At 50.7% G+C, this 13,614-nt stretch overlaps 1 protein-coding gene across 1 annotated transcript in view; it reads right to left on the reverse strand.

Moving 5' to 3' along the window:
- The window catches only part of MDN1 (midasin AAA ATPase 1), a 106,720-nt gene that overhangs the window by 66,170 nt on the left and 26,936 nt on the right, over window positions 1-13,614 (reverse strand). The window contains exons 21-36 of the mRNA XM_038761112.1: window positions 13,304-13,451; window positions 12,916-13,026; window positions 11,989-12,140; window positions 10,788-10,966; window positions 9,343-9,551; window positions 8,974-9,120; window positions 8,618-8,759; window positions 7,662-7,796; window positions 7,279-7,417; window positions 6,817-6,955; window positions 6,271-6,401; window positions 5,151-5,295; window positions 4,199-4,328; window positions 2,721-2,972; window positions 1,439-1,636; window positions 638-846 (exon numbers count right to left, since the gene is read on the reverse strand). Coding sequence (XP_038617040.1) covers window positions 638-846; window positions 1,439-1,636; window positions 2,721-2,972; window positions 4,199-4,328; window positions 5,151-5,295; window positions 6,271-6,401; window positions 6,817-6,955; window positions 7,279-7,417; window positions 7,662-7,796; window positions 8,618-8,759; window positions 8,974-9,120; window positions 9,343-9,551; window positions 10,788-10,966; window positions 11,989-12,140; window positions 12,916-13,026; window positions 13,304-13,451 — 2,566 coding nt within the window. The remainder of the gene's footprint in view (window positions 1-637; window positions 847-1,438; window positions 1,637-2,720; window positions 2,973-4,198; window positions 4,329-5,150; window positions 5,296-6,270; window positions 6,402-6,816; window positions 6,956-7,278; window positions 7,418-7,661; window positions 7,797-8,617; window positions 8,760-8,973; window positions 9,121-9,342; window positions 9,552-10,787; window positions 10,967-11,988; window positions 12,141-12,915; window positions 13,027-13,303; window positions 13,452-13,614) is intronic.

Raw genomic sequence — 13,614 nt, forward strand, 5'->3', positions numbered from 1 at the left:
GAGAAGTGAAGTGACTTGCCCAAAGTCACACAGTTGACAATTGGTGGAACCGGGATATAATAATAATAATAATGATAGCATTTATTAAGCGCTTACTATGTGCAAAACACTGTTCTAAGCGCTGGGAGGATACAAGGTGATGAGGTTGTCCCACGTGGGGCTCACAGTCTTCATCCCCATTTTACAGATGAGGGAACTGAGGCCCAGAGAAGTTAAGTGACTTGCCCAAAGTCACACAGCTGTCAATTGGTGGAGCCGGGATATGAACCCGTGACCTCTGACTCCAAAGCCCGAGCTCTTTCCACTAGGCCACGCTGCTTCTCCGAGCAGCGTCTTGTCCAAGGGCACACAGCAGGCCAGTGGCAGAGCTGGGAATAAACCCAGGTCTTTGGATTCCCGGACCCATGCCCTAGTGATGGGATTCGGGATACGAGATAATCTGGTTGGACACGGTTCCTGTCCCACATGGGGCTCACCATCTAAGGAGGGAGAATGGGTACTGAATCCCCATTTGACAGACGAGCAAACTGAGGCCCAAGGAAGTGAAGGGACTTGCCCAAGATCACAGAGCAGGCAAGTGGAGGATTTGGGATCCGAATCCCGGTCTCCCGAGTGCCGACTGATTGCTCCCACCTACCGTCTGCTCAGACAGGTTGATTCGGACCAGACGGTTTCCAGAAGCCCGCGCCATGGCGGCGACCAGACTGGTCTTGCCCACCCCTGGAGAACCCTCCAGGAGAATCGGTTTGTTCAACTTTGAGGCTCTTAAGAGTCTCTGAGCGTTCGTGGCCGTCGTCCCTGCGTTGAGCGCGTAATCAGAGAGGCTGTTCCTTTGCGATGCGGGGCCTATGACGGGAAAGGGAACAGAAATCGCTCAGTGCCACGGAGACTGACGACGGGCTGCCCCACCAGCAGGGCATCCTAACGCTTTAAGTGATGATAACGTTGGTCACTCCCTGCCCACTACGAGGAGCGTACGGTCTAGAGCGGAAGACAGGCATAAATACAAATGAATAATCAACGGATATGTACGTTTAAGTGAGGGAGGGCTGAAGCTGGGGTGAAATGCCCAAAAGGTACAGATCCAAGTGCACAGACGGGAGTCTTCTGAGCCGAGCGGACCCTCCACCTCTCAGATCCCGGACGGCACAACCCTCCGGCCAGTGGAATCGGACAGCGGCTCCAGCCCACTACTCCCGTCCTGTGCCGTTCTTTCCAAGCTCATCTGGTTAGTGAGCATCTGGCTTGGAAGCTTCTTCTACTACGGGGCCGCCGGCAAACCCATGGGAAACTGCGAACCACAAGATGTGTCTGGCCGCACCCTCGCTCAGAGGGACGAGTCGCAGAGAAATTGGACATGTACTCGCACGATTTCTCTTGGAAGAATTTTTCGGGACCAAGCATCTGTGTCCAAGAGAGCTCATCTAATTCCTCTCACCTCTCGGGATGAAAAATGGCCGGATCCCCCAAAAGGTTTCCATTGAAACGAATTCCTTATGCTTCGACCGGTCGTAGATCCTCAGCTGGTCCTTCTGGTACTCTGTAAGAGGGACGATCTTGGAAAGTTTCTTGGTCAGAAACTTCAGACACTCTTTGCGAGCCAAGAGGGCAGTCTCCAGTCCACAAGAAGCCGCACCTAAGAAAAAGATAAACTGTTCATTTGTCCCACAATGCAGCGGCAGTTGCGTTTTTTGAGCATCTACTGCGACTGGGATTAAATCCTGCTCTCCTTCCCCCTTAGACTGTGAGCCCCAGGTGGGACAGGGACTATGTCCAATCTGATTTGCTTGAACCTACCTCAGTAGTTAGTACAGCACCTAATAAATGCTTAAACGAGCACAATTATTATTATTTTTACCAAGAACTGTACTAGAGGGAAGGGAGAATCCAGCAGAAACCTATGAGCCAGGCTAAGCCTCAAAGGACTTAAAATTTAAAGGGGGAGGTCGGCAGACAAAAACCGCATACCTCCAGTGGGAGAAAGAGGAAAAAAAACCAGAGCTACACAGGGCAAGAACAGGAGTTTGGAAAACGAAAGAAACTGAGTAAACAAGATGAGCATGGAAGTCTAGGTATACATAAGTATTTCAGGTCGGTGTTGGGATGATGTGGCCAGAGGTGATTGGGGATGGCCTTCCGGAAGAGGGGAGGAATCAAGATGACCCTCTGAGGACTGGCGTCTACCAGATCTGAAGAGAGGGAACGGGGTACCAGGTCGGGGGTGGGGAGGGGGGAGAGAAAGGAATACTGGGACGGATACGGTAAGGGGAATGAGGAGCAGAGAAGACAGAAGTCAAAGATGGAAGATGGGGAAACTGAGTGAAGAAAATCAAAAAGATTAGAAGGACAGGGTCAAGGAGAGAAGAGTCAACACAACAAAATGGAACAAAGAGAAAACACATTTGCAGGGAAGGGCAGGGACCCAGAGGCGGGACTCCAGCGGATACTGACAAGTTCCAGTGACTGGATATATTGTTCGTCATTGAAAAGCAGAAAGGAAGGCCTTGCCAATAGATGGGCCCTGTCAGAGTTTGGGGATTTCCAGGGGGCCCACTGATGGATACCACATCCCTGCACTGCTTCGGTGAAGTGGGGGAAAGTCAGGGGCGGCTGCTGTTTGGGGTTTTGATCCAGTCGGCAAAAGGGTAGGCGGCCTCTCGGGAAGAATGAACAGCCTGGAGTTTGAGCCGGAGGCTCAATGCGGGCCCGGGACCACATACCTGACCCTATTCCATCCACGTACACCAGACACGCGGCGTGGATGAAAGAGGTCACGGGAGAGATGTAAAACAGGCTATACTCCAGGTCCTCGGGCTCCATCTCGTTCTCGTCGGCAGCGCCGTCCTCCTCCATGGTATTCATGAAGTTCACCCAGGACAGGACATCTCGGATGCTGATGACGCACCTCCGGCCGAACTCCTGGTGGGTCAGCCAGTCGATGAAGTCCATCATGAGTTCCGCTATATCGGTCCCTTAAAGTGAAAAGACGGTCCTCTGAGGCGCTCCTTCCGGGCCCCTCCCAATCCCACTCGCCCACACCGAGCCGCTGAGGGCTCCCCGGTGGCGATCCTAACCCCTCACCCTCCTCTCTCTTACTCAGAGCCCCAGTGGGCTCCCATACGGCTGGTACTTCCCTTTCCCTCCAGACTTAGGGATGGGCTGATTAGCTTTCTCCAGGGATAGCCCGTGTTAAAATTCCCCCTGCTCCACACCCTCTTTGAGAAATTCCAAAGCTTCCCCTTGTTCCACTTCAGATTGCACCTTGCCGGTTTTGTTTTTTTTTTAATTAGAAGGCAAAACAGAAACCCACGATCTCTAGGCCTGCAACCCCCGGCTATGAACGCCAGTCTGAAGGAACAGGGACCCTCTCCCCCGCAGCTATGCCAAAAACACACACTCCTGCAAACACCACACCGAGTAGCCTTCAAGAGAAAAGCCAGTGAAAGATAAAATAAGAATCTGCCTGATGCCTGCTGGCCCATTACAGACAGAAGAAATAAGGCCTATGGGGTAGCAATTTGCTTAATGATTAAGCAAAGGAAGACTATGTTTCCTCTGCCTCCACACACTCTCATTTCCCTAGACTTCTTCCCTAGGGGCTCACTAGGGAAGACAGCTTCACAGTTTGGCAAACAGTGGAGGGGTCAAACTCCTTTGTGCCTGGAGGGAAATCCCAGAGGCATTTTTCATTAATGGGTCATCATTATCGTGAAGTACGTTTCTACAGTTTCGGTGGGGACGGAAGAGATCCAGAGACAATGTGACATTAAAGCAGGTCTCTCCCTCCTGCTACTCTTGTCACAGCTGGCAGTCACATCACAGTCACTTGCTAAACGGGGACCAGGGAGAGGGCTTCTGGAACACGCGCTAGTATATATCATGTTGGTGTGCAAAGGGAGAGTCAAATCTTCACGCACCAGTAACGCCTCAAGCCAAGAAGTCAAGCAATGCTCGGACCCGGCTACAAAACGGGAGAACGTCTGCTGAGCTGTATAACGAACGATTCCACTGACTCTAGCAAAACGTGTCACCCTGCTTTCAAACCCTGGTGCCTTCTCTTCTGTGGTGTTAGTTAGTAATTATGTTCTCTCCAAGGGGGTGGGGAGGGAGGAGTGAGGGAGGGAGCTGCAGTACCTGCCTCCACCCTCTCTCTTTTCGCACACAGACCCTTTGGGTCCCCCCTTCTCAAAACTCTTACCTTGGTGGTCTTTCCTCCCCAGAGAAAGCCCTGGACGAATATTGCGTTTGACGATCTGAATTAAATCTCTGCGGCTCTTGCTTTGGGGGCACCAGATCTCCGTAAATCTATTTCGCAAAGCAGGAGAAAGCTGCAGGGAAGAAAAGAACCCTTGGTGTTGGCGGTAGAACCGCTTTAGACGACCATGTTGACGGAGACGACAGTGATGATAATAATAATGGTACTTATTAAGCGCTTACTATGTGCCAGGCACTGTACTAAGCACCAGTGTGGATATGAGCAAATCGGGTTGGACGCAGTCCCTGTCCTGCATGGGGCTCACAGTCTTAATCCCCATTTTTTAGATGAGCTAACTGAGGCACAGAGAAACGAGGTGACTTGCCCAAAGCTACACAGCACATAAGTGGCAGAGCCAGGATTAGAACCCAAGACCTTCTGGTTCCCAGGCCCTTTCTCAATCCACTCCACCATGCTGCTGCCAATGGGAATTTCATCTTATCTCCAGCTGAGAGCCGGAAAATAGTGCGACTGCTGAAAGATCTACCCCTTCACTGACTAGAAAAACCAACTGAAACAGATTCCCTGATTTTTTTTGTTATGCAGATAACATATATCCCCATATATATGTATATCATATGCAAATATATACCAAAATATATATATTTTTAATTAAACGGAAATAGATGCCCTCCTATATCCCTCCCATCTAATGATGCCACAGGCCACCCGAGCTGTGTGGGGTAAGAACTCGAAAAAATACCCAGAGTGGGATTATGGTACTGGGCCAACTGAGCCTCCAAAACCGGCCTTCTGTTTTTTGTTCACTTGACCAAGTTCTGTAAAGGCAACTCCCCCAACCCGACAGTTCCCGTGAAATCCAGAGACCGGTTTGTTGAGGGGAAGAAACCGCTGCCCAGGCTGGGAACTATCTCCCAAGGCACAGTTAACTTACCTCTTTTTTGCCAAAGTCCCCGCCGGGGTTCATGGTTGCTAAGATACGGAACTTTTTCCCAGCAGTCAGCAGTTCTACTTCGTTATCCTCTTCCTCTTGGCTGCCCTTTTCAGCCAACACCAGGGTCTTTTCCACTTCAAGAACGCTATACAAGGGAAGAAACAAACAGAAGTCAGACAAATCTCACGTAACATTTCTGTGCCCAGGGCCTCAAAGCTGCTACCTCCTTTACTCCTTATTACAATGGTACCTTCCCTGTGCCCGATTCACAATGTTAAAACCGAATCCCAGAAATTCTGCACAAAGACTGGGTGCCTTTTGATGGTCAGGAGACCTCTTGATGGTCTCCTCAGCCCAAAAAGAATTCAGCTCAAGGTGCCGGCTTCCCAAAAGTGTGACTACGGGTGACTTCCCAAGCGCTTAGTACAGTGCTCTGCACACAGTAAGTGCTCAATAAATACGACTGAATGAATGACCGAATGAATTATGACAAAATGAGTTACAATTAGTTACAATCCTCAACCTGCTTGCTTCCCAATAGGCAAGAAGACACGAGCAACAATTTATGGGGAGAATATTTCTATGGCTTTCATAGGACCGCTCATCTTAATGATGATAATAATTATAACAGTGGCACTGGCTAAATGCTTACAACGTGCTAGATGCTGCTTTGGTAGATACAATCCAATCCGATCAGAGATGGTCCCCTGCCCCATCTCACAGTCCAAACAGGATGGAGAATGGGTAATTAAACCCCATTTTAGATGATGAAACTGAGGCACAGAAGTTATGGGACTCATCCAGGATCACACAACACTTGGAAACACGCACACCGAGGCAGGTGACTCCTTAGCGGAGATCTGATCAGCAATGATTACCACACAAGGGTGCAGCGGATTTGTGCAAGAAGGCAAAGGCAGGGTCGAAAAACCCACCAACATCACGTATTTCTTGGCTCCATTTTCATTCATTCATTCAATCGTATTTATTGAGCGCTTACTGTGTGCAGAGCACTGTACTAAGCGCTTGGAAAGTACAAATCCACTGGGGTGCATAACCCCCTCTAAGGGCTGGGGCTTTTCACTTGGAAGCACCAATCCCCCTGTCCCCCACTACAAACCTGTTGAGTCTTTCCAAGACGGAGTCATCAGCGAGTGAAATTTCATCCAGGAGAAAAAAGCCATCCTCCCGCATGGCCAGAACCAGGGGCCCGTCATGCCACTCGAACAGTCGGGAATTGTCTGAGTCCTCCTGCAATGGGGGAGGGAGACAAAGACCCAGATGGGGCACCGGAGGTTTCTGAAGCTCCCCCTGCCAGCCCCATCGGTGGTTCCGGGGGTTATCCTCCAGGCTGAAATGACCCACTCCGCTCCACCACAGCCAGCTCTCCATCACTAAAGGTAGGAGGAGAGGGGCCAGTGGGGAAGCTGTGTCTGTCAGCAGTCCCCCTTCCTCACTGCCCTTTCCTGCCAAACTGGGAAAGCGGTTCTACGGAGAGGCACAAAATCCAGAGCGGAGAGAGGCAGGGAGCTGGCGGCTGGGCTCCCCGGAAAGTCACGGGCAGCGTCCCACCGTGACGAGAGAGTTTGGCGGGAGCAGCTCCACCCAATCAACCATCATCAGATGCACCCTCAAACCTCGGCTTCCCCTGAGCTACGAGACCAACCTTGACACTGGACCTTTGTCTGACGGGCCGCAGCCCTCCCAGGAAGTCCGAAGTCTCCATGTGTAAGTGGCAGTTGACGGAGTATAACTTCTGATTTGCCAGGGCTGCAAAAACCTGGCAGATGGTGGTTTTCCCACACCTGTTGCAGAGACAGACAGAATCAGAAAGATAGGCCTCTCTCTCTCTGAAAAGACCAGAAAACTCTTGGACCATTCATTTTATAGAAAAGCTCGAGGAAAAAGATTCACCAAAAGGAAAAGGCCCACCCAACATCTATTGGTGACAGATCTGGTGTCGCGATTTCCCTGAATGGGACAGAAGGAATTCAACCAAATATCGGTGGAGAGGAACTTCAGAATGACTACGGGAGCTCCGGACTTTCCCAAGGAAAGACGCTTTACTCTCCGGTGGGTTCCTAAACCGTCCGGTGCAACCAGGTGTTGTGTGGAAGCAGCAGCTTACCCGGTATCTCCCACCAGCAGCACGGGCTCGCCAAACTCCAAGGCTCGCCCCACCAGAACTGCCAGTCTCCGCATCCCCTCGGTCCAGACGATGTTGCTGAACTTGGTTTCCATGAGGGAGGTCTGAGCGGACAGTTTGCCTGCGTGGCACAGAACAAGCGGATCTAGCACGGGCATTGGAGCTTTTGGGGCCCCTCCATCAATCCTGCTATTGATGCCTGTTTGCTTGTTTTGATGCCTGTCTCTCCCCTTCTAGACCGTGAGCCCGTTATGGGCAGGGATTGTCTCTACTTGCCGCTGAACTCTACTTTCCAAGCGCTAAGTACAGTGCTCTGCACACAGTAAGCGCTCAATAAATACGGCAATGAAGGAATGCCTACTCACCCAAGAGCTTTCTGACGCTCTCCTCTGAGAAGAGGGACTGAGGGCACAATTTTTTCTTGAAATGCTTTTCGAGGATCCCCTGAATCACATCCGCCTCTTCCTCCTTCCGGACTCTACCCACCAGCAGCATAAAACCTGAAAATAAAGCAAGAGGAGGCATCAGGGTGGGTCGGGGTGCTTTTTCTCCCTCGATCCCTTGGGCTCACGCTTCAGAACCCAAAGAAATGTAAATCTACTGGTTTGGGCTGAGTTCAGCAGTTCTTTGGGTTTGCTCCTGCAAAAAACAAGATCCACCCATCTTCCCAAAGACCCATCTTCCCAAAGACAAATCAAACCAAGGGAAGCAGCGTGGCCTCGTGAAATGCGCTCAGGCTTGGGAGTCAGAGGACTTGGGTTCTAATCCCTCTAGATCACCACTCTCTCAAGTGTAAACTCACTGTGGGCAGGGAGCGTTTCTGCTAATTTCTCTCCCACGGTACTCTCCCGAGCACTTAGAACAGTGCTCTGCATAGACTAGGCGCTCAATAAATACCATCGATTGTCTGCTGGGTGACCTTGGGCAAGTCACTTAATTTCTCTGTGCCTCAGTTCCCTCATTTGTAAAATGGGGATTAAGACTGTGAGCCCTAGATGGGACATGGCCCGCGTCCAACCTGATTACCTTGTGTCTACCTCAGCACTTAGTACAGTGCCTGGCACGTAATGAGTGCTTAAATTCATTCAATCGTATTTATCGAGCGCTTACTGTGTACCATTAAAACCAAACAAAAAGCCACCCTACTGTACGTCTACAAAGCTCCACTCATGAGAAGACATCAGAGTTCGAGTCTGTCTTTGTCAGCTCCCAAACCTTGCTGGTTTTCAAGGGCAGTGGGGTGGGGGCGGGGGGATGAGGGGGACCACACAGTTTCCCCCAAGACCCATGGCTGATCCAAGGTAAGAAGGGCCAAACCTACCATCGTTTGCTAGATGCTGGAGCCAGTCATACTCCTTCTCCATCTGCTCTGCTAACCTGTACCTCTCGGCCCAGCGAAACAGATCCCTCAGGGTAATGAAGCCCTGCTTACCAGCAAACACGGAAGAACTTCTGCGATAGGACTAAGTGACCAAAAGAGAGAGAGAGAGGAGAGAGAAAGAAATAAATACAGCAGCCACAAGTCAAAACGTCCCAGAATTTCACTCATTTTATTCAGCACCACCCTCGGGTACCGCCGAGGTCCCAGAAACGGTGGTTCTCTGGGGTTGCTTTTTTGGACTATCTCCCAAACCCAAGTGTACCAGTCCTTGGGCGGTAAGGAGGGAGGCCCAGTACCTGCAGATCCAGCATGACTTTGACTAATTTGCTACAGTAGGACGGAGGCAGGCTGCAACGCTTATGCAGGATCGTTTCCAGCTCCGGGCTGGGCAGCTCATCGAAATGCAGCTCCACGAATCGGTTTCTGAAGGCTCGCGAGAGCACCTAGAAGCAGGAGAGTCCATCAGTTTATCATCAATAAATACGATTGATGATGATGATGATCAGTTTCTCCGGCGGAACCCAAATCGCAGGCCCCAAACGTGACGCTTATGCCCAATCCAAAAGGGTATTGCTAAGGGCAGGAGAGAATAATGCTCATCGTTTCACACCCTCCTCCGCCGTTTGATCTGATCGCAAACAGAAGCAGGGTGGAGTGTGACAAACCTTTCTGCCCCCGTAGAGCCCTGGGGGATTCTGCGTAGCAAACAGCATGAAACGAGGGTGTGCTTTGACCACTTCCTGCGTCTCTGCTATGAATAGCTCCCGGTTATCATCCAGTAGTCTATTCAGTGCTTCGAGTACATCTGTGGGAGCCAAATTCAATTCATCCAGGATAATCCAGTAGCCCTTTCTCATGGCATCAATGAGGACACCTGGAGGGAAGAAAATTAAAAATCAGCTACCGCAAAGGGAGCCGTGTTACAAGATGAAGCACGGTAAACCTAACGAAAGAAGCTTAATTTCAGTGAGCTGTCACAGAAGTTGACGTGAGGAGCTTCATCTTCAGACAGCCGCACCTCCTATCTGGCCGCTTCCCAACTGCCTCTTTGCTAAGGAATGATGAGGAGGCACACCACATTCCCCTGGGATGGAGAAAGATGAGGAATGAAGATTCTGAAAGGCTTAGATTGGATGCGGTCGGGCTTGGTCAGAAGAACGGTGGAGGTGCCAGGACGGAGGAAGAGGGAGGTTGGGAGACGGTGGCCCTCTTAGGGCAAGAGCGCTGCCAGTTCCCTGCCCTGATCCCTTTGGTACCCTTTGGGTGCCCTCCCCAAAACAACAGTGCTGGCTCCCCATCATTAAGAAAGGGAAGGTAAGCCCTCGGAGCTCAGCAATTGTTTTGTTCCCTCGGTTTTTCCTCCTCACGGACTTGCTCCCCAGGGATCGCGGTGCTCTTTTATTCCCCTGGCCCTAATTCACACCTGGGGATGCACATCTTTTGAATGAGGACAGCGCTTGGTGGCATCCGCCGTCCCACAGCCTACGGGATCCACCCGGCTGCATCGGGTGACGGAGCCCGAGGTTCCCTTGGAGTGACCAGACTGACCTGGCAAGGACACGAGCAGCGGGATCTTGTGGGAGGAGCCTGGGAATCAGGGGGTTTGGGTCCTAGTCGTGGCTCGGCCACTTGCCGGTAGTGTGACCTTGGGCGAGTCGCGTAATTTCTCGGTGCCTCAGTTTCTTCCTCTGTGAAAATCTAATATCTGTTCTCCCTCACCCTTTGGAATAAGAGACCCATGTGGGACAGGGACTGTGCCCAACCTGATAAACTGGCATCTACCCCAACATTTAGTACAGGGCTTGGCACGGAGTAAATGCTTAACAAACACCACAGTTACCATGAGCCACTGTGAGGAAGGACTCTGGGAGCTTTTCAGAGCACACAGGCTGCTCAAAGCTTGGGAAGTCAACATTGTCGGAGCCCCTCTTTTTTTGGCGGGGGGCAGGGAGGGACTGCAAGCTCCTAGTGGACAGGGAATGTGTTGACCAACTCTCATACTGCCCACTCCCAAGTGCTTAGAACGGTGCTCCGCCCCACAGTACATGCTCAATAAATACCATCTGATTGACAGTTTAGGGCTGTTCTCAATAGCTGGATGGAAACTGACCTTCCTTAAAGACTAGCTTCCCAGCAGCATCTGAGGTGTAGCAGCCAATGTATTCCTGGATGTCCGTGTGCTCGTGGTTGTTGATGCGGACGCAGTGGTTCCCACTGGCAGATGCCAGCCAGCGAATCAAGCTGGTTTTTCCGACCGACGTCTCTCCCTGAATCAGCACTGGGTAGGTCCTTTAAGAGACAATGCTGACGTTAGGCAAGGCGAGGGAGAGTGGAGAGGCAAGAAAGGGGAATTTTCACCATACGCCCTCAAGCTCACTCCCTGGGAACCTTGTTTAAAATGAGACAGTGCCCGAGTGTACCAAAGCATAAGATGTTTTGCCTGCCTTTCTGCATTCAACCTGGTCCTTAAAAATCCTCCACAGCACATCTCTGTCAATAGGGACCATGAGAGATTCTTCAATTTCCCCAAATTACACTTGAAGGGGCACCAAAAGAGTCATTTTCATTTTTGCAGGAGATCTCTGTCCAAGTGACAGCAACAAAGGAGGTGGCCTTCCCTACTAAGGCCTCCTTTTGTCGTCTCCCACTCCCTTCCATGTCACCCTTGCACTGGGTTTGCTCCCTTTACTCATTCCTCCCCCAGCCCCAGGGCACTTATGTACATATCCATAGTTTATTTATATTAAATGTCTGTCTTCCCCTCTAGACTATAAGCTCCTTGGGCACAGAGAACGTTTCTACCAACTCTGTTATATTGTACTCTCCCAAGAGTTTAGTACAGTGCTCTGCACACAGTTAGAGCTCCATAAATACGATTGGTTGGGTTAGCGACCGGGGGATTCAAGATGCTGGCTCAGAAGCAGCAGAGGCCTTGATTAAATGCTCTTCCAAAGCCTCAAAATGGAAAATGTTCTGCGAGGTGGTGCTCACCCTTATGGCAATTCCTATTCTTTCTGCTTTTCAAGTGAAAAATAGAGGCGGTTTGATGAACCAGAGGGCTTGGTACAGAGCGAGTGCTTAACTAAATACTACAATTATTTTTATTACTGAGGCAACACCTTCTAAACTGCTTTGAAAAATAATAGGATGCTAACGTTCACCTGACAGACAGCTAAGCATACTTTATTTCCTGTGCCTTCTTATGATTCCATTTTCACCCGAGGACCACACATAACACCTTTTCCATTCAGCCTCCTGCCCCGTCCCAAAGTCTGGAGAGGAAAAACCCGAGGAGACCAATGCCCACGAACCCTGCAGACACCACTCTGACGATATCTCGCAGGTTAAGTTTGACGGAGGCTGTCAGGATGTACGTCTCATCTATGGCAGGTTCCTGGTCCCCCACCGGAATCCAGTATCCTTCGATCTTGACAAACCGTCCGCCTTTCGGTTCCGGTAAGGCCTGAGAGGCAGACGCGCAAAAGTATGACAAGTGTTAGGGAGATGAGATGGAGGGAAGGACGGGGGAGGAAAAGAGCAGGAAGGAACATCAATATTACATTCTGGCACCTGAGGAGCCGTGCAAAAAACGCCGAGCTTCACTCTCAACCCGCAAGAGTACTTCAACTGGGGGAGTACTTCATTAACCTGAGAAGCAGCATGGCCTAGTGGAAAGGGAACAGGCCTGAGAGTCGGGAGGATCTGGGTCCTAATCCCAGCTCCATCGCCTGCCTTCTGTGTTACCTTGGGCGAGTCACTTAACTTCTCTCTGCCTCAGGTGCCTCATTTGAAAAATGGAGGTTAAAGCTGTGAGCCCCATGCGCGGCAAGGACTGTGTCCAACCCGATTATCTTGTGTCTTCCTCAGAGCTTAGTACAGTGTCTGGAGCACAGTAAGAGCTTAACAAGCACCATTTAAAAAAACAACCAAATTCCTTCCATCCCTCAAAAAGTGAATAAAGTTGTAAACTCTATCTCTCTAGTCATCCTTCCCCCACACTGTTCCAGGCCATATCTATTTTCTTCTTCAAGACCATCAACTTCTGGAAGAGGAGAAAACATTCCTCTTATTTTTCCATAAGAGACGCTTTCCCAGAGTCGGCACGGTCCCGTGAAAGTGTTAAATCTCCCTGGAATAAAAATGCTTTTGGCTCATTTTTTTCATTTCAAAGCCTTGCTGCATCTCCAAGCCAGGGGGGGTCTAATAGTTGGGGAAATGCGTAGTCAAAGGGCACTCACCTGCTTTAAGAGGCTTTTGATGTTTCCAGAGATGACGTGCTGGCAAATGAGATTCTGAACCACTGGGTGAGACACCCGATCCAGCTGTGTTAGGAATCCCAGGCAAAAGCCCTACAAATGAAAGGAGATGAATGACTATTTCTCAGCATCAGGCCCTTTACCCTGAGATGGCCGATTCTGCCTCGATTTTTGGATGCTCGCAGGAGCGGAGAGTGCTTATAAGGAGGTAAGGGGGTGGTAAAAAACGGCAAGCACGAACTGTGTGCCCACGGCTCTGAAATCCTAAAGAAATGAATGGGACAATGTAATCGGGCTGGATGAAAATGGAAGACCCGCCCCACTCCCCCATCCCAACGATTTCCCCGAATATGCTCCCTCCGGGGGCTACCTCATAGAGCGAGCGCTGGATGCCGTTGCAGGGGTTGGAGGCTGCGAACCGCAGCGCTCGGCAGAGAGTGCGAAGGCTGTAGTGAGGCCTGTGGCCCATTCCGTCCACCAGCTTGGTTTCCGCCTGCTTCCGCACGGCTTTGTAGAAGCTGTGGGCAGAAGCGAGTTCACCTGGCCGTCGATCATCCCACTCTAACTCCCACTTCTGGCCCGGTGGATCCTTTGCTATCACCTTGGCCTATTTAAACCGAGCTCCTCGGGACTGCACGGTTTCAGTCAGCCCGTTAATCGTATTTGCTGAGCACTTACTGC

The sequence above is a fragment of the Tachyglossus aculeatus genome, chromosome 19 (genome assembly GCF_015852505.1).
Source record: "Tachyglossus aculeatus isolate mTacAcu1 chromosome 19, mTacAcu1.pri, whole genome shotgun sequence".
NCBI lineage: Eukaryota > Metazoa > Chordata > Mammalia > Monotremata > Tachyglossidae > Tachyglossus > Tachyglossus aculeatus.